Source organism: Oncorhynchus tshawytscha, unplaced genomic scaffold, assembly GCF_018296145.1.
Source record: "Oncorhynchus tshawytscha isolate Ot180627B unplaced genomic scaffold, Otsh_v2.0 Un_scaffold_4246_pilon_pilon, whole genome shotgun sequence".
Lineage (NCBI taxonomy): Eukaryota > Metazoa > Chordata > Actinopteri > Salmoniformes > Salmonidae > Oncorhynchus > Oncorhynchus tshawytscha.
The window spans coordinates 642,915-662,500 of record NW_024609831.1 but is presented as its reverse complement, the minus strand read 5'-3'; the positions used below and the strand labels follow the sequence as shown (position 1 = coordinate 662,500).

The window sequence follows — 19,586 nt, the reverse complement described above, 5'->3', positions numbered from 1 at the left end:
TTGACCTGGCTGGTCATCTATGAACATTTGAACATCTTGAAGAACGATCTGGCCTTAATGGCCATGTTCTCTTATAATCTCCTACTAGTACAGCCAGAAGTGGACTGACTGGCCACCCCTCAGAGCCTGGTTCCTCTCTAGCTTTCTTCCTAGGTTCCCAGCCTTTCTAGAGAGTTTTTCCTAGCCCACAAAGTTCCATAATGGGATAAAAATGGCAGCCATATTGGTCAGAGAGAAATCCAACCCACTTACTTATGCAGGAAAATAAAAGTGAAGGCATGTGATATTTCAGAAATTGTGTAATATAATTAATTATTGTCATCCTCAAATATTGTCATATGTATATTATAATAGGCCTGTGCTAAGGATTCTAAGCTGCAGGAAGGTCTCCTACAACTTTGGGCCAATTTTTTTTTTTTCATTTTAGGATCAAGCAAAGCTTGTCATATTACCATATCTGATTATCCAATTTATATTAATTCCACTGTGTTTTGTATTTTTCCGGTTTTTGTGTTTGGAATGGCACAGTGACTATTGCATCATCCTGACAATGCTACTATGACCTCACTTATGACAGGCCTTTTCAAAATTCTAATTGTAATTAATAATTATTGCGTCATCGTTTATCCCATGATGACGTAACTCCCGCCCCTCTCCAGCCCTATAAAAGGAACCCCCGGCACATCTCAAAGTTATTCATAGTCTTATCTATCAATCACTATGCCCAGAAGACGCAGAGCCAGCCGCCGTATCCGCAGGCGCCGTCGCCCCAGGGTGTCCCGGCGTCGCAGGAGAGGAGGCCGCAGGAGGCGTTAGACAGGCCGGGTAACCTACCTGAACTAACCGCCCCCTACCGGTTCTCCCTCCAGACTCGACCACTGGTAGTGCAGAGATGTTAAAAGTCTGCTTAAATAAAAGATGGGCGTTTAACTAAAACTGTTACGACTTTGTATTTTTATTATTAGATGGTTTAGAGTTTTTTAGGCAGTATAGAGTTAAATAAGTAGATTAGGATAACAAAATATTGAGACATTGTAATCATTGTATCTGTCCCTGACAATTAAATGTAGACCTAACAATGTAGACTATTTATTTAAAACGTTGACACATTGGATCCCTTACCTTCTTCCGTAAGAACTTGATTCAATGCAATTCCCCCTTCCTCCAAATAAAACATTTGTATATCTGTTCAGCTTTTTGGTTTCTGGATATACCAATATTCTTAAACCGTTAGGCGCAAGAGGAGAGTTGGCAAGGAGAACTGGGAGACGTTAAGAAAGTTGGCAAGGGGGAGACCTTAGAATCCTCACATACCTGGTTATTGTCCTTTCGGCTGCAACGAGCGCTTCCAACTAACTTTAAAGTCTTTCTTGTTTTATTAGCAGAGGGTCTTGTTTTATTAGCAGAGGGTCTTGTTTTATTAGCAGAGGGTCTTGTTTTATTAGCAGAGGGTCTTGTTTTATTAGCAGAGGGTCTTGTTTTATTAGCAGAGGGTCTTGTTTTATTAGCAGAGGGTCTTGTTTTATTAGCAGAGGGTCTTGTTTTATTAGCAGAGGGTCTTGTTTTATTAGCAGAGGGTCTTGTTTTATTAGCAGAGGGTCTTGTTTTATTAGCAGAGGGTCTTGTTTTATTAGCAGAGGGTCTTGTTTTATTAGCAGAGGGTCTTGTCTTTGTTTTATTAGCAGAGGGTCTTGTTTTATTAGCAGAGGGTCTTGTTTTATTAGCAGAGGGTCTTGTTTTATTAGCAGAGGGTCTTGTTTTATTAGCTTGTTTTAGAGGGTCTTGTTTTATTAGCAGAGGGTCTTGTTTTATTAGCAGAGGGTCTTGTTTTATTAGCAGAGGGTCTTGTTTTATTAGCAGAGGGTCTTGTTTTATTAGCAGAGGGTCTTGTTTTATTAGCAGAGGGTCTTGTTTTATTAGCAGAGGGTCTTGTTTTATTAGCAGAGGGTCTTGTTTTATTAGCAGAGGGTCTTGTTTTATTAGCAGAGGGTCTTGTTTTATTAGCAGAGGGTCTTGTTTTATTAGCAGAGGGTCTTGTTTTATTAGCAGAGGGTCTTGTTTTATTAGCAGAGGGTCTTGTTTTATTAGCAGAGGGTCTTGTTTTATTAGCAGAGGGTCTTGTTTTATTAGCAGAGGGTCTTGTTTTATTAGCAGAGGGTCTTGTTTTATTAGCAGAGGGTCTTGTTTTATTAGCAGAGGGTCTTGTTTTATTAGCAGAGGGTCTTGTTTTATTAGCAGAGGGTCTTGTTTTATTAGCAGAGGGTTGTTTTATTAGCAGAGGGTCTTGTTTTATTAGCAGAGGGTCTTGTTTTATTAGCAGAGGGTCTTGTTTTATTAGCAGAGGGTCTTGTTTTATTAGCAGAGGGTCTTGTTTTATTATTAGCAGAGAGGTCTTGTTTTTTTATTAGCAGAGGGTCTTGTTTTATTAGCAGAGGGTCTTGTTTTATTAGCAGAGGGTCTTGTTTTATTAGCAGAGGGTCTTGTTTTATTAGCAGAGGGTCTTGTTTTATTAGCAGAGGGTCTTGTTTTATTAGCAGAGGGTCGGTTTTTGAAATGGCACCGTTACTACGAGAGATGATGCTGTCATCAAGCATCGATCTGTAGAATGACTAGTTGGCCTTAATCATAATGCTCATTGACTGGACATTCCAAAGTACTATGGCAATTATGCATCACAATACTCATATTCATTTTACAACATGCAGCAATTCACATAGGTCTAGGTATTAACTGCGCTGCTGGTTTATAGTCTAGGGCGGACCCATGCGTAAAATATTCAACATACTATCTTATCACCCGCTGCCCTGTTATACCCAACTTCACACCTTTCAAACAATGTTGTCAAATATAGCAAGGAATATAATGCGTCATATAGCTCAAGCACTAGGCCTAAAACATAGGAAACAAACGTGAGCTGGTAGATAAAGTGGAGAGGTAGAAAGTAGGCATACTTCTTCCATGCTTGGATGTGGTTGCATCTGTGACAGCTACAAATTCTGTCTGGTCACTTCACTCAATACTTTCTATTTTGGGGGCAGCTAAAACCATAATTTGGTCAAACAGTTACATCCTGATTCCTGGATGAAAGTGTTTGCCCTGCCCCTGTATCTTCCCTCGGGGGGGTCGGAGTAGCCTAGCTGGAGGGTAGAAAGAGAAAAACATCTAGAATTAGGCTACACAACATTTCAAAATGTAGAGAGCCTTTTGGCAAACTCCAAGCAGGCTGTCATGTGCATTTTACTGAGGAGTGGCTTCCGTCTGTCCACTCTACCATAAATGCCTGATTTGTGGAATGCTGCAGAAATGGTTGTCCTTCTGGAAGGTTCTTCCATCTCCACAGACGAACTCTGGAGCCCTGTCAGAATGACCATTGGGTTCTTGGTCACCTCACTGACCAATTGGCCCTCCTCCCCGATTGCTCAGTTTGGCTGGGCAGCCAGCTCTAGGAAGAGTCTTGGTGGTTCCAAACTTCTTCCATTTAAGAATGATGGAGGCCACTGTGTTCTTTGGGTCCTTCAATGCTGCAGACATTTTTTGGTATCCTTCCCCAGATCTGTGTCTCGACAAAATCCTGTCTTGGAGCTCTACGGCAAATTCCTTCGACCTCATGGCTTGTTTTTTGCTCTGACATGCATGTTCAACAGTGGGACCTTATGTAACAGGTGTGCGTCTTTTCCAAATCATGTCCAATCAATTGAATTTGCCACAGGTGGACTCCAATCAAGTTGTAGAAACATCTCAAGGATGATCAATGGAAACAGGATGCATCTGAGCTTAATTTCAAGTCTCATAGCAAAGGGTCTGAATACTTATGTATATGTTTTTTTTAATGTTGAATAAACTTGCAAAAATGTCTAAAAAGCAGTTTTATCTTTGTCATGTGTAGATTGATGAGTTTTTTTTATTTGATAAAGAATGTTTAGAGTAAGGCTGTAACGTAACAAAATGTGGGAGAAGTCAAGCGGTCTGAAAAGGAAGGCACTGTATATATAACGTGTGTTCATGGTAGGACAACGATACATTTTAAAGACAAAGCAGGTGACATGATCCCATGGAAATAGGCCTATGGGAGTTTTTTTAAATGCTCTGGAGTTGAGAATATATTGGTATATCCAGAGACCAAAAAGATAAACAGATAAACACATTTTTGATTTGTAGGAGGGGGGAATTGCATTAAATCAAATTAATAATTTAAATGATATACAGTCCATAAGGACGGGTGCCATTAGTAATTATAACTTTAGTTTATACTGGTTTTATACCAATTTTCTGTACAAGTAGCCTCTAAATTATATGTAAACAATCCATAAATGTCAACATTTTTGGTTTTCTCAGAAAGCTGTTAATGCAATGATATGATACAATATCAGAACTTGTTGCATTTACCACTTGTCTAAGTCCTACAGAATCATCAACTGATTTCAGCCAGTGTGGCTGTGGATTGACTGTGTTGTTTGAATGGAATGTTGGCATATTGGCATTTAATTTGAAACATTCCTCTAAAACTGTCTGGTTATCTAGCTCACAAACAAACAGTGTTGATAAATTCTTCTTTTTTTTTACCACATTATCTTACCACGCTGGCTGACCAACTCCCTGACCAAAATGGATGACCTTAATCCCATCAATCATAACAAGGTTCATGTCCATTCCAGTATTGTCATTTATAATTACATGGTCTTACCTACAAACGCCATGGTGAGAGGAACGGCAAGAAAGAACAGAAGTCCCACCATAAAGTAGGCTAGAGAAAAAGAAACCGTTATAAATCTGTCCAGAAAAATACATGCAAAGCATTAACCATCAAACAAGTATGTAGCTTTTTTCCTGTTGTTGTGTTTTTCCATGTTAATAAGTGGCCTCCTCTGTATGCACTTTGACTGCTGCAAAAGGAATTCCTCTTGATGACATGAACATTTTCTGAATCTTATTAAACTACCATTACCACTATCCAGCGTTGATGTAGGCCTACTCCAGATGAGTCCGGTCTCGAGACCACATACTGAGTGTCTCGGTCTTGGATACATTTTTACTCTGTCTTGACTTGGACTCAGAAACCAGTGGTGTAAAAAACAAACATCAAAACTCATAATTATCTCCCCCTTCAGTCAACGCATAAAACCACTTTGCTGGGCCAGATATCCACACTCCTTCATGACACATATTAAAACCAGTCTCGATTTGCTCCGGTCTTGGTTTTGACTGGGACTGGCTTTAGGTGATCTCGAACACAACACTGACACTATCCCCCTTCGCCCCTCTAGTCCATCCTAGAGAGACAGCCTCTGGTACTTAGCAGCTCTTAACAGATTTAGCCTCTGGTACTTAGCAGGTCTTAAAAGAGTCTATTATTTAGAGGGAAAGTACCCATATCTGAAGTGCTAATAAATTGATCACCAACTCTATTTTAATATATAATATATGCCATTTAGCAGACGCTTTTATCCAAAGCGACTGACAGTCATGCGCGCATACTGTACATTCTTTACGTATGGTTGGTCGCTGAAATCACTATCATGGCGTTGCGAGTGCAGCTACAGAGGATCCACATTTTATCCATGATATTCCACAGTGCAATTCAGTTCCTTCATGTTAATGAATGTTTTTGAATACATTGTGTGTGTTTGTGTGTGTTACTCACTCACCATTACTGGCCATCTTAGACAGACAGTGATGACATGTCTTCGCCACACCAGTCATGATGAATTCTGCACAGGTCACTGTAAGGAATTTTATAATAGCTGTACATTATAGGAAGATGCTTGGGTGTGGAAAAGACATACTAACTGTTACTTAAGAACACCTGTAATTACGAAAGTACAACGCTTGATGTTTTGCTTTAGCTTGAGATTATGGATCAGTGTCGACACATTACAAGCATTAAGAGGTCAATTGTACAAGCCTGTGTGTTGAACTATACTGTTGGGGTGTTTACAGACATATTCAATCAATCCTTATCCCAGTCTGCTGTTCCCACATGCTCCAAGAGGGCCACCATTGTTCCTGTTCCCAAGAAAGCTAAGGTAACTGAGCTAAAACGACTACTGCCCCGTAGCACTCACTTCCATCATCATGAAGTGCTTTGAGAGACTAGTCAAGGACCATATCACCTCCACCCTACCTGACACCCTAGACCCACTCCAATTTGCTTACCGCCCCAATAGGTCCACAAACGACGCAATCGCAACCACACTGCACACTGCCCTAACCCATCTGGACAAGAGGAATACCTATGTAAGAATGCTGTTCATCGACTACAGCTCAGCATTTAACACCATAGTACCCTCCAAACTCGTCATCAAGCTCGAGACCCTGGGTCTCGACCCCGCCCTATGCAACTGGGTACTGGATTTCCTGACGGGCCGCCCCCAGGTGGTGAGGAAGGGCAACAACATCTCCTCCCCGCTGATCCTCAACACTGGGGCCCCACGAGGGTGCGTTCTGAGCCCTCTCCTGTACTCCCTGTTCACCCACGACTGCGTGGCCACGCACGCCTCCAACTCAATCATCAAGTTTGCGGACGACACAACAGTGGTAGGCTTGATTACCAACAACGACTAGACGGCCTACAGGGAGGAGGTGAGGGCCCTCGGTGTGTGGTGTCAGGAAAATAACCTCACACTCAACGTCAACAAAACAAGGAGATGATTGTGGACTTCAGGAAACAGCAGAGGGAACACCCCCCCCATCCACATCGATGGAACAGTAGTGGAGAGGGTAGCAAGTTTTAAGTTCCTCGGCATACACATCACAGACAAACTGAATTGGTCCACTCACACAGACAGCATCGTGAAGAAGGCGCAGCAGCGCCTCTTCAACCTCAGGAGGCTGAAGAAATTCGGCTTGTCACCAAAAGCACTCACAAACTTCAACAGATGCACAATCGAGAGCATCCTGTCAGGCTGTATCACCGCCTGGTATGGCAACTGCACCGCCCACAACCGTAAGGCTTTCCAGAGGGTAGTGAGGTTTGCACAACGCATCACCGGGGGCAAACTACCTGCCCTCCAGGACACCTACACCACCTGATGGATCACAGGAAGGCCATAAAGATCATCAAGGACAACAACCACCCGAGCCACTGCCTGTTTACCCCGCTATCATCCAGAAGGCGAGGTCAGTACAGGTGCATCAAAGCTGGGACCGAGAGACTGAAAAAAAGCTTCTATCTCAAGGCCATCAGACTGTTAATTAAACAGCCACCACTAACATTGAGTGGCTGATGCCAACATACTGACTCAACTCCAGACACTTTAATAATGGAAATTGATGTAAAAAAAAGTATCACTAGCCACTTTAAACAAGGCCACTTAATATAATGTTTACATACCCCACATTACCCATCTCATATGTATATGTACAGTGGGGCAAAAAAGTATTTAGTCAGCCACCAATTGTGCAAGTTCTCCCACTTAAAAAGATGAGAGAGGCCTGTAATTGTCATCATAGGTACACTTCAACTATGACAGACAAAATGAGAAAAAAAATCCAGAAAATCACATTGTGGGATTTTTAATAAATTTATTTGCAAATTATGGTGGAAAATAAGTATTTGGTCAATAACAAAAGTTTATCTCAATACTTTGTTATATACCCTTTGTTGGCAATGACAGAGGTCAAACGTTTTCTGTAAGTCTTCACAAGGTTTTCACACACTGTTGCGGGTATTTTGGCCCATTCCTCCATGCAGATCTCCTCCAGAGCAGTGATGTTTTGGGGCAACACGGACTTTCAACTCCCTCCAAAGATTTTCTATGAGGTTGAGATCTGGAGACTGGCTAGGCCACTCCAGGACCTTGAAATGCTTCTTACGAAGCCACTCCTTCGTTGCCCGGGCGGTGTGTTTGGGATCATTGTCATGCTGAAAGACCCATCCACGTTTCATCTTCAATGCCCTTGCTGATGGAAGGAGGTTTTCACTCAAAATCTCACGATACATGGCCCCATTCATTCTTTCCTTTACACGGATCAGTCGTCTTGGTCCCTTTGCAGAAAAACAGCCCCAAAGCATGATGTTTCCACCCCCATGCTTCACAGTAGGTATGGTGTTCTTTGGATGCAACTCAGCATTCTTTGTCCTCCAAACACGAAAGTTATATTTTGGTTTCATCTGACCATATGACATTCCAATCTTCTTCTGGATCATCCAAATGCTTTCTAGCAAACTTCAGACGGGCGTGGACATGTACTGGCTTAAGCAGGGGGACACGTCTGGCACTGCAGGATTTGAGTCCCTGACGGCGTAGTGTGTTACTGATGGTAGGTTTTGTTACTTTGGTCCCAGCTCTCTGCAGGTCATTCACTAGGTCCCCCCGTGTGGTTCTGGGATTTTTGCTCACCGTTCTTGTGATCATTTTGACCCCACGGGGTGAGATCTTGCGTGGGAGCCCCAGATCGAGGGAGATTATCAGTGGTCTTGTATGTCTTCCATTTCCTAATAATTGCTCCCACAGTTGATTTCTTCAAACCAAGCTGCTTACCTATTGCAGATTCAGTCTTCCCAGCCTGGTGCAGGTCTACAATTTTGTTTCTGGTGTCCTTTGACAGCTCTTTGGTCTCGGCCATAGTGGAGTTTGGAGTGTGACTGTTTGAGGTTGTGGACAGGTGTCTTTTATACTGATAACAAGTTCAAACAGGTGCCATTAATACAGGTAACGAGTGGAGGACAGAGGAGCCTCTTAAATAAGAAGTTACAGGTCTGTGAGAGACAGAAATCTTGCTTGTTTGTAGGTGACCAAATACTTATTTTCCACCATAATTTAAAAATAAATTAATTAAAAATCCTACAATGTGATTTTCTGGATTTTTTTTCTCATTTTGTCTGTCATAGTTGAAGTGTACCTATGATGAAAATTACAGGCCTCTCTCATATTTTTAAGTGGGAGAACTTGCACGATTGGTGGCTGACTAAATACTTTTTTGTCCCACTGTATATACTGTACTCTATATCATCTACTGTATCTTTATGTAATACTTGTATCATTAGCCACTTTAAACTATGCCACTTTGTTTACATACCCTACATTACTCATCTCATAAGTATATACTGTACTCAATACCATCTACTGTATCTTGCCTATGCCGTTCTGTACCATCACTCATTCATACATCTTTATGAACATATTCTTTATCCCTTTACACTTGTGTGTATAAGGTAGCAGTTGTGGAATTGTTAGGTTAGATTACTTGTTGGTTATTACTGCATTGTGGGAACTAGAAGCACAAGCATTTCGCTACACTCGCATTAACATCTGCTAACCATGTGTATGTGACAAATACAATGTGATTTGGTAACAGATAGACAAAGGGAACTTAGCCAGTTTCTGTTGATGCCATGTTCCAGTCTTACTTCTGCTAGCACATGATAGCAATAAGAGGAAGAAGGATTGGGAAACTAACTGCCAATAACACCATAAACTGAACTCCGCCCAGCGGAGAGAAAATGATGAGCTTATATGGTATTAAAGTTAAGGGACATCACCTTGGGCGGGGTGAACTATAGTGTGGGATAAAAAGGGAAAACACCATCTTTAGAACTGAGTGTCTTGCTTGCAAATTTCTGTAAGTGTGTGTTCCGGGTTGCAATCCTTATTTAACAAAACCTCTGATCAAAGAAGTTTTCCTGTGGTCTCTAGTGTGCATAGGGCAGAATTCCCTTACAGTCACCTAGAACCTAATATCCACCTGAACATTATTTTGCATCCACACTGACCAGAAAACAGATGGAGAGCGTACTGGAAAACTGGTAACCATGCACATCCAATTGAAATAAGCTCAAAGGCTATATCGAATGACTTGGATGGTCAATTATGCCAACGCAGAGACAAAAAGGTTAGCCTACTGTTTAGATAGAACATTATTTTAAATTCTATACAAATACTTGTTAATAATATAAAAACTCCACCAATTCACAATGACTTACCTTCTAGCCTTCCTGAAATAGTCTGCGACAAAGTGTGTAAGGTTCTGTTTTTTAACCAGTGCACAACAAAACAAGTGGAACTAGGAGACGGTTTCAGTTGAGCATCTTCTGTGAAACTGTATTCTTGAGCCCCTCTCCTTTATCAGGGAGAGTCTCGCCCTCCCACGTCCCCGCAGAGTAGTTTATTAAAACAACTGCATGGGCGAGTGCAATGTTTTCATGAATAGGAGGAATATTGTCCAAATACGTTTCTCTGAATCTTACGCCTAAAATCCTGTTTTTTTCATCTCGCAGGCTACCTACAACTGCCCACCCACAGCTGCCCACCCACCACCCACAGCTGCCCACCCACAGCTGCCCACCCATCACCCACAGCTGCCCACCCATCACCCACAGCTGCCCACCCATCACCTACAGCTGCCCACCTCACCCAGCTGCCCACCCATCACCCACAGCTGCCCACCCATCACCTACAGCTGCCCACCCACCACCAACCACAGCTGCCCATCCACCAACCACAGCTGCCCATCCACCAACCACAGCTGCCCACCCACCACCCACAGCTGCCCACCCAGCACCCACCACCCACAGCTGCCCACCCACCACCCACAGCTGCCCACCCACCAGTTAAAACAGTTATGTAACATCATTTAGAAATAGACATACAAGTTTAATAGCAGAAGAAGTCTTCTCAGTTTACTTTTTGTGGACCTCATTATCAAGCAACGTAAACAGTGATTGGTAACCCCACTCCCTTACCCTGAACTTTGTAAAGATGAGGGGAAAATAACATCTTATAAGGAATCCAAATTCATTGGCGTTCTCTCATGCAAGTCAAATGACAGACAGTTGAGGAAGTCACTGCAGACTATTGAGATGCACCCTAGGGGACTACTTCAGGGATAACCTATTCCCTGTCCTCACCATCTACTACCACTAGTGTGAAGACATGACAGGTCATGCAACATGAATGATCCATTCTCTCACGGACACAGAATGATGTGTATCTTTAGCTCCGAAGATGTAGCAAAAGTCTTTCCGATGAGGTTCTACAAACACGGTGCTTTTCATTTAGAAGGTGATTATACACACATGGCCTACTTACAGGCCTACATGTACATTTTGATGGAGATGTTTGGTAAAAGCTTAATGAGATGGGCTACGCAAGCAAGTCAAGGGAAGTACAAAGCAGAAACCTTGGTGGATTTTACTGAAATATATTTGGACTACAGGGACAAAGGAGACAAATGAACCATTAGGACACATTCAAAACAGACAATAGGTGGGCAAACCACACATGACAATCCCCCTAAAGAAAGTTCACAATGAATAACATTTCCTCATAATGTAAACTGAAGAGCCATATTGTTTAACCGCTTGTGATAAAAAGTGTCTTGAAAGATTTAAAGAAAGTAACTTTGTGAATGATTTCTAGATATTGATTTATTTCTCAGTTATCGTTCAGTCAAATATTAAAATACATCTAATTGACATGAAGAGGATGAGACTAAGGAATGTGGACAGTTTCCCTTGGACCTTTCCATCAGATGGTTTCCATAGGACAGGTAGTTTCCCTTTCGATATAATGTCCTCTACCTGGCACCTTGCTACACTACGAGGCCCACTTCCTTCTCGTGGTCCAGCAGGGAGCAGCGGTCCTGGAGAGAGGGGGTGGATGGACCTCGGCTGGCCGGCTGGCTGGAGAAGGAGATGGGCAGGGAGAGGCGGCTGCCCTGGCTCAGGCGCTCCCAGGCGCCACGGAGGGAGGGAGGTGTGCGTCGCCGGTCATCCAGACCCACGTGGGTGCTCACCTGGCTGGGGCTCAGGCTCTTCATGTTCCCCTGGGCCCGGAACTCATACGTCTCGATTGACGTCTTTTTATACCTGGAGCAGGCAGAAGCAGGAGAGGACTGAGGTCAGTTTTAGTAAGAGAGAGAGCAAAAGGAGGGAAGCTCCCTCTACCAAATTATGGCTTAGCGAATTGGCAAATAATGTACACTTACAAAGAATGAGATATATTCTAACATTTGATCAAATCTGTCAGCCTTTCCTCTCTTACTTGGACCAGTCGGCACTGTGGATTTGTACATTTTAACGCACTCTCAATTCTAATATTTTAATCTACCTTTAGGCAGCATGTGCTGGCCCCGCCACCCGAGCAGCTGGGAGGGGAATAGGGGGGAATAAGGGGGATGACATCTACCCTCTTTCTTTCTACACGTCCTTGTTCTGTAGGTCTTGGTTTGTAATATTTGTTTTGTACCCAGAACTCTGGGTCTTGTTGTTCCTGTCTGCTCTTTTATGTTTAAATAAGAATTGCAGACTTGTCTTTTATACCTGTACACCATTCTGGTGCGTGTTCAATAAAAAATATTTGAACAAGTAAACGAGAGTATGAGGAGGATGGGGAGAAAAGTGTAGAGACAGAGACTTGACCTGAAACGGACAAGTGGCGTGTTAATATAGGCAGAATAACGTGTGAGTGAGTAAGACAAACATAACATGAAAACATGTGGCATGTAAGGAACAGAAAAGGAGAGAAAGATTGAGACATTTACACTGTTTTCCATAAATAAAGAGGGAGTTGGAGTGGTTCCAAATAGTGAACTAGATACAGCTGAGAGGTCAAAGTGCACTGTGTTCAGTCTGTGTAGTGTTCAGTGATGGGCTGCTGCAACAGAGACACTCTGGACATGGTGCCCTGGGCTGTTCTACAGGCACACGCTACTTTACTCAGGTTACTATGGAAACGCTTCTCAATGGACCGAGTTTACAGTGAAGAGATTGAGATTACACAGCAAAATCCCCAACAGACAGAGAGATAGATGGAAGGACGGACAGAGAGAGAGGCAGAAGCATACACTCACAGTTTTAACAGCAGGGAAGAGATGACCACAGACACAGAGGAAGCTGCCATAGCTGCTGAACCCATCCATGGCTGTAGGACCAGACCAGCGGGCAGAAACACACCTGGATGGGTACAGTGCAACCCAGCTTTACTACACACACAACTGCACTGTTGGTGCTAGGATCACAGGCATTTTGCTACACTCGCATTAACATTTGCTAAATATGTGTATGCGACCGATAAAATATGATTTGTTACTGACCTGCGGCGATGGGAATCCCTACCAGGTTGTAGATGAGAGCGAAGACAAAGTTGATGCGTATCCTCTGAACAGTCTTCTTGGACAGCTCAATACAGGCCACCACGTCTAACAGATCATTCTACGTAGAAAGGAGAAGAAAAAAACTCAAATAACTGAAGTTCCTTTGGGACAGAAAATACACCCAGGAGACCTCATCTCTCCCTTTCAAGTACATCACAACACATGTAACTAGGATGTAGTTAACATCCCAACCACACCCCACACTGCTCCTCACCCTGATCAGCACCACGTCAGCTGCCTCTATGGCCACGTCTGTGCCAGTCCCTATGGCGATGCCCACGTCAGCGCGGGCGAGGGCGGGCGAGTCGTTGACCCCGTCACCCACCATGGCCACCCTCAGACCCCTCTCCTGCAGCTCCTGCACCTTGGCCACCTTGTGGGACGGCAGCACCTCCGCAAATACCTTCCTGATGCCCACCTGGAGGAGGGACAGAGACACAATTCAGACGTGTGTGTGTGTGTAATGAACGCCACGCTGCTTGCTTAGCAAGTACCACTTCCTCCTGATTCAGCTCATACCAAGACTCGAACCCAGAACCTCTGTCTTGCTAGCACACGTGACGGCCCTCCCAAAGAGTCTTACCAGTCGGCGCCACCATAAAATGTACAATTTGGCGGCACAAGTGGCGACCCTTCAGGCTGAGGAGTTTCCCACATCCCCATGTGCTGCACATGCATGCGTGCGGTCTCGATCTTTCTCTTACCTGTGTGGCTATAGCCTTAGCAGTACGTCTGTTGTCCCCAGTGATCATGACCACCTCTATCCCCATGCTGAGTAAAGTATGGACAGCCAGGGCAGACTCGGTCTTCACTGTGTCTGCTATGGCCAGCATGGCACACAGTACACCTAGGGCATAGGAAGAGGAGATGGAACATGTCCCGACACAGAACGGTGAGGTTGACGCAGGGGATTGACACATATCCCTTGTTCAATGTATGTACCTCATAGATAAACCACTGTTGGAGTAGGACACAGTCCTGAGGGTCATAGATAAACCACTGTTGGAGTAGGACACAGTCCTGAGGGTCATAGATAAACCACTGTTGGAGTAGGACACAGTCCTGAGGGTCATAGATAAACCACTGTTGGAGTAGGACACAGTCCTGAGGGTCATAGATAAACCACTGTTGGAGTAGGACACAGTCCTGAGGGTCATAGATAAACCACTGTTGGAGTCCTGAGGGTCATAGATAAACCACTGTTGGAGTAGGACACAGTCCTGAGGGTCATAGATAAACCACTGTTGGAGTAGGACACAGTCCTGAGGGTCATAGATAAACCACTGTTGGAGTAGGACACAGTCCTGAGGGTCATAGATAAACCACTGTTGGAGTAGGACACAGTCCTGAGGGTCATAGATAGACCACTGTTGGAGTAGGACACAGTCCTGAGGGTCATAGATAAACCACTGTTGGAGTAGGACACAGTCCTGAGGGTCATAGATAAACTGGAGTAGGACACATAAACCACTGTAGGACACAGTCCTGAGGGTCATAGATAGACCACTGTTGAGAGACAGTTCCTGAGGACTATAAACCACTGTGTGTCCATAACCTGACCCAGTGGGATGGAACAGTCCTTTTAAACCACTGTTGGAGGACCCCAAGAAAAAAAAAAAAAAAAAACTACCTTCTGTGAACTAACACTCGCACTTGACTTTTTCCACTTACCAGCACTTACTCTGCTGATAGATACTTTAATGAGGAAAAATGTACTTACTCTGACTGATATGTATGTGGTTGTCCCACCTAGCTGTCATGAATGCACTAACTGTAAGTCTCTCTGGAAAACAGGTCTGCTAAATTACTCAAATGTAAATGTCTGTCATTGGACTGAGACTGTACCATCTATAGCTACCAGGATGGCTGTCTGGCCCTTGGTCTCGTGGCTGGACATGGCGTCATCCACGTCAGCTCCTACATGAAGCCCGTTCCGCCTTATCCACTCTCTGTTCCCGATCAGGACCAAATAGGAGGGGCTAGCAGAGGCACCTGGACAACACACAAAACACCATTAGCAATGGAGTGGACTTCAAGGCTAGACAACTTTCTATATTGTAGAATAATAGTGAAGACATCAAAACTATGAAATAACACATATAGAATCATGTAGTAACCAAAAAAGTTTAAAACAAATCAAAATATATTTTATATTTGAGATTCTTCAAAGTAGCCACCCTTTGCCTTGATGACAGCTTTGCACACTCTTGGCATTCTCTCAACCAGCTTCATGAGGTAGTCACCTGGAATGCATTTCAATTAACAGGTGTGCCTTCTTAAAAGTTAATTTGTGGAATTTCTTTCCTTCTTAATGCGTTTGAGCCAATCAGTTGTGTTGTGACAAGGAAGATGTGGTATACAGAAGATAGCCCTATTTGGTAAAAGACAGCTCAAATAAGAGAAACGACAGTCCACCGGTCACACCCTGATCTGTTTCACCTGTCTTTGTGCTCGTCTCCACCCCCCCTCCAGGTGTCGCCCATCTTCCCCATTATCCCGTGTATTTATACCTGTGTTCTCTGTTTGTTTGTTGCCAGTTCGTTTTGTTCGTAAAACCGACCAGCGTTTGTTTACCTACTCCTGCCTGTTTCTTGCTCCTGTTTTTTAGTCCTTCCTGGTTTGACCGTTCTGCCTGCCCTGACCCTGTGACTGCCTGCCGTTTGGTACGTTACCCCACCATTCTAGATTATTGACCCCTGCCTGCCCTGACCCTGAGACTGCCTGCCGTTTGGTACGTTACCCCACCATTCTAGATTATTGACCCCTGCCTGCCCTGACCCTGAGACTGCCTGCCGTTTGGTACGTTACCCCACCATTCTAGATTATTGACCCCTGCCTGCCCTGACCCTGAGACGGCCTGCCGTTTGGTACCCCCACCATTCTAGATTATTGACCCCTGCCTGCCCTGACCCTGAGACTGCCTGCCGTTTGGTACGTTACCCCACCATTCTAGATTATTGACCCCTGCCTGCCCTGACCCTGAGACTGCCTGCCGTTTGGTAAAACCCCACCATTCTAGATTATTGACCCCTGCCTGCCCTGACCCTGAGACTGCCTGCCGTTTGAGTTACCCCACCATTCTAGATTATTGACCCCTGCCTGCCCTGACCCTGAGACGATGCCGTTTGGTACGTTACCCCACCATTTAGTTATTGACCCCTGCTCCCTGACCCTGAGACTGCCTGCCGTTTGGTACGTTACCCCACCATTCTAGATTATTGACCCCTGCCTGCCCTGACCCTGAGACTGCCTGCCGTTTGGTCGTTACCCCACCATTCTAGATTATTGACCCCTGCCTGCCCTGACCCTGAGACTGCCTGCCGTTTGGTGTTACCCCACCATTCTAGATTATTGACCCCTGCCTGCCCTGACCCTGAGACTGCCTGCCGTTCTGGACCCTTCACATCCTCTCTAGATTATTGACCCCTGCCTGCCCTGACCCTGAGACTGCCTGCCGTTCTGGACCCTTCACATCCTCTCTAGATTATTGACCCCTGCCTGCCCTGACCCTGAGACTGCCTGCCGTTTGGTACGTTACCCCACCATTCTAGATTATTGACCCCTGCCTGCCCTGACCCTGTGACTGCCTGCCGTTCTGGACCCTTCACATCCTCTCTAGATTATTGACCCCTGCCTGCCCTGACCCTGAGACTGCCTGCCGTTCTGGACCCTTCACATCCTCTCTGGATTATTGACCCCTGTCTGCCTTGACCTGTTGTTTGCCTGCCCCTGTTTAGTATTAAACTTTGTTTCTTCAAAACTGTCTGCATCTGGGTCTTCCCTAAAACATGATACCACTATTACTTTAAGACATGAAGGTCAGTCAATCCGGAAAATTTCAAGAACGTTGAAAGTTTCTTCAAGTGCAGTCACAAAAACCATCAAGCGCTGTGATGAAACTGGCTCTCATGAGGACCTCCACAGGAAAGGAAGACCCAGAGTTACCTCTGCTGCAGAGAAGTTCATTAGAGTTAACTGGCTCTCATGAGGACCGCCACAGGAAAGGAAGACCCAGAGTTACCTCTGCTGCAGAGGATAAGTTCATTAGAGTTAACTGGCTCTCATGAGGACCGCCACAGGAAAGGAAGACCCAGAGTTACCTCTGCTGCAGAGGATAAGTTCATTAGAGTTAACTGGCTCTCATGAGGACCTCCACAGGAAAGGAAGACCCAGAGTTACCTCTGCTGCAGAGGATAAGTTCATTAGAGTTAACTGGCTCTCATGAGGACCTCCACAGGAAAGGAAGACCCAGAGTTACCTCTGCTGCAGAGAAGTTCATTAGAGTTAACTGGCTCTCATGAGGACCGCCACAGGAAAGGAAGACCCAAATCAAATCAAATTTTATTTGTCACATACACATGGTTAGCAGATGTTAATGCGAGTGTAGCGAAATGCTTGTGCTTCTAGTTCCGACAATGCAGTAATAACGAGCAAGTAATCTAACTAACAATTCAAAAAAAAAACTACTGTCATACACAGTGTAAGGGGATAAAGAATATGTACATAAGGATATATGAATGAGTGATGGTACAGAGCAGCATGGCAAGATACAGTAGATGATATCAGTACAGTATATACATTTGAGATAAGTATGTAAACCAAGTGGCATAGTTAAAGTGGCTAGTGATACATGTATTACATAAGGATGCAGTCGATGATATAGAGTACAGTATCAACGTATGCATATGAGATTAACAATGTCGGGTAAGTAACATTATATAAGGTAGCATTGTTTAAAGTGGCTAGTGATATATTTACATCATTTCCCATCAATTCCCATGATTAAAGTGGCTGGAGTAGAGTCAGTGTCATTGACAGTGTGTTGGCAGTAGCCACTCAATGTTAGTGGTGGCTGTTTAACAGTCTGATGGCCTTGAGATAGAAGCTGTTTTTCAGTCTCTCGGTCCCAGCTTTGATGCACCTGTACTGACCTCGCCTTCTGGATGGCAGCGGGGTGAACAGGCAGTGGCTCGGGTGGTTGATGTCCTTGATGATCTTTATGGCCTTCCTGTAGCATCGGGTGGTGTAGGTGTCCTGGAGGGCAGGTAGTTTGCCCCCGGTGATGCAGACCTCACTACCCTCTGGAGAGCCTTAAGGGCGGTGCAGTTGCCATACCAGGCGGTGATACAGCCCGCCAGGATGCTCTCATTGTGCATCTGTAGAAGTTTGTGAGTGCTTTTGGTGACAAGCCGGAAAGCCTCCTGAGGTTGAAGAGGCGCTGCTGTTCCTCACGATGCTGTCTGTGTGAGTGGACCAATTCAGTTTGTCTGTGATGTGTATGCCGAGGAACTTAAAACTTGCTACCCTCTCCACTACTGTTCCATCGATGTGGATGGGGGTGTTCCCTCTGCTGTTTCCTGAAGTCCACAATCATCTCCTTAGTTTTGTTGACGTTGAGTGTGAGGTTATTTTCCTGACACCACACTCCGAGGGCCCTCACCTCCTCCCTGTAGGCCGTCTCGTCGTTGTTGGTAATCAAGCCTACCACTGTTGTGTCGTCCGCAAACTTGATGATTGAGTTGGAGGCGTGCATGGCCACGCAGTCGTGGGTGAACAGGGAGTACAGGAGAGGGCTCAGAACGCACCCTTGTGGGGCCCCAGTGTTGAGGATCAGCGGGGAGGAGATGTTGTTGCCTACCCTCACCACCTGGGGGCGGCCCGTCAGGAAGTCCAGTACCCAGTTGCACAGGGCGGGGTCGAGACCCAGGGTCTCGAGCTTGATGACGAGCTTGGAGGGTACTATGGTGTTGAATGCCGAGCTGTAGTCGATGAACAGCATTCTCACATAGGTATTCCTCTTGTCCAGATGGGTTAGGGCAGTGTGCAGTGTGGTTGAGATTGCATCGTCTGTGGACCTATTTGGGCGGTAAGCAAATTGGAGTGGGTCAAGGGTGTCAGGTAGGGTGGAGGTGATATGGTCCTTGACTAGTCTCTCAAAGCACTTCATGATGACGGATGTGAGTGCTACGGGGCGGTAGTCGTTTAGTCGACCCAGAGTTACCTCTGCTGCAGAGGATAAGTTCATCAGAGTTATCAGCTTCAGATTGCAGCCCAAATAAATGTGTCACAGAGTTCAGACACATCTCAACATCAACTGTTCAGAGGAAACTGTGTGAATCAGGACTTCATGGTTGAATTGCTGCAAAGCCACCACTACTAAAGGACACCAATAAGAAGAGACTTGCTTGGGCCAAGAAACACGAGCAATGGACATTAGACCGGTGGAAATCTGTTGTTTGGTCTGATGAGTCCAAATCTGAGCTTTTTGGTTCCAACCACCGTGTCTTTGTGAGACGCAGAGTCGGTGAACGGATGATCTCCATATGTGTGGTTCCCATCGTGAAGCATGGAGGAGGTGGTGTGATGGTGCTTCGCTGGTGACACTGCCAGTGATTTATTTAGAATTCAAGGCACACTTAAGCAGCATGGCTACCACAGAATTCTGCAGCGATACGCCATCCCATCTGGTTTGCGCTTAGTGTGACTGTCATTTG

General features: G+C 44.8%; 2 protein-coding genes across 4 annotated transcripts in view; both read right to left on the bottom strand.

Moving 5' to 3' along the window:
- LOC121846175 (transmembrane protein 272-like) overlaps nucleotides 1-10,019 on the bottom strand; it is a 13,582-nt gene extending 3,563 nt beyond the window's left edge. Inside the window, exons 1-3 of the mRNA XM_042319478.1 lie at nucleotides 9,923-10,019; nucleotides 5,646-5,720; nucleotides 4,685-4,744 (exon numbers count right to left, since the gene is read on the bottom strand). Coding sequence (XP_042175412.1) covers nucleotides 4,685-4,744; nucleotides 5,646-5,700 — 115 coding nt within the window. The 5' untranslated portion in view covers nucleotides 5,701-5,720; nucleotides 9,923-10,019. The remainder of the gene's footprint in view (nucleotides 1-4,684; nucleotides 4,745-5,645; nucleotides 5,721-9,922) is intronic.
- Nucleotides 10,020-11,123: 1,104 nt separating this feature from the next.
- atp7b (ATPase copper transporting beta) overlaps nucleotides 11,124-19,586 on the bottom strand; it is a 23,857-nt gene continuing 15,394 nt past the window's right edge. For all 3 annotated transcript variants that reach the window (XM_042319374.1, XM_042319373.1, XM_042319372.1), the window contains 6 exons: nucleotides 14,938-15,084; nucleotides 13,797-13,939; nucleotides 13,307-13,510; nucleotides 13,033-13,150; nucleotides 12,790-12,892; nucleotides 11,124-11,806 (listed from right to left, as the gene is read on the bottom strand). In XM_042319374.1, coding sequence (XP_042175308.1) covers nucleotides 11,530-11,806; nucleotides 12,790-12,892; nucleotides 13,033-13,150; nucleotides 13,307-13,510; nucleotides 13,797-13,939; nucleotides 14,938-15,084 — 992 coding nt within the window. In that variant the 3' untranslated portion in view covers nucleotides 11,124-11,529. The remainder of the gene's footprint in view (nucleotides 11,807-12,789; nucleotides 12,893-13,032; nucleotides 13,151-13,306; nucleotides 13,511-13,796; nucleotides 13,940-14,937; nucleotides 15,085-19,586) is intronic.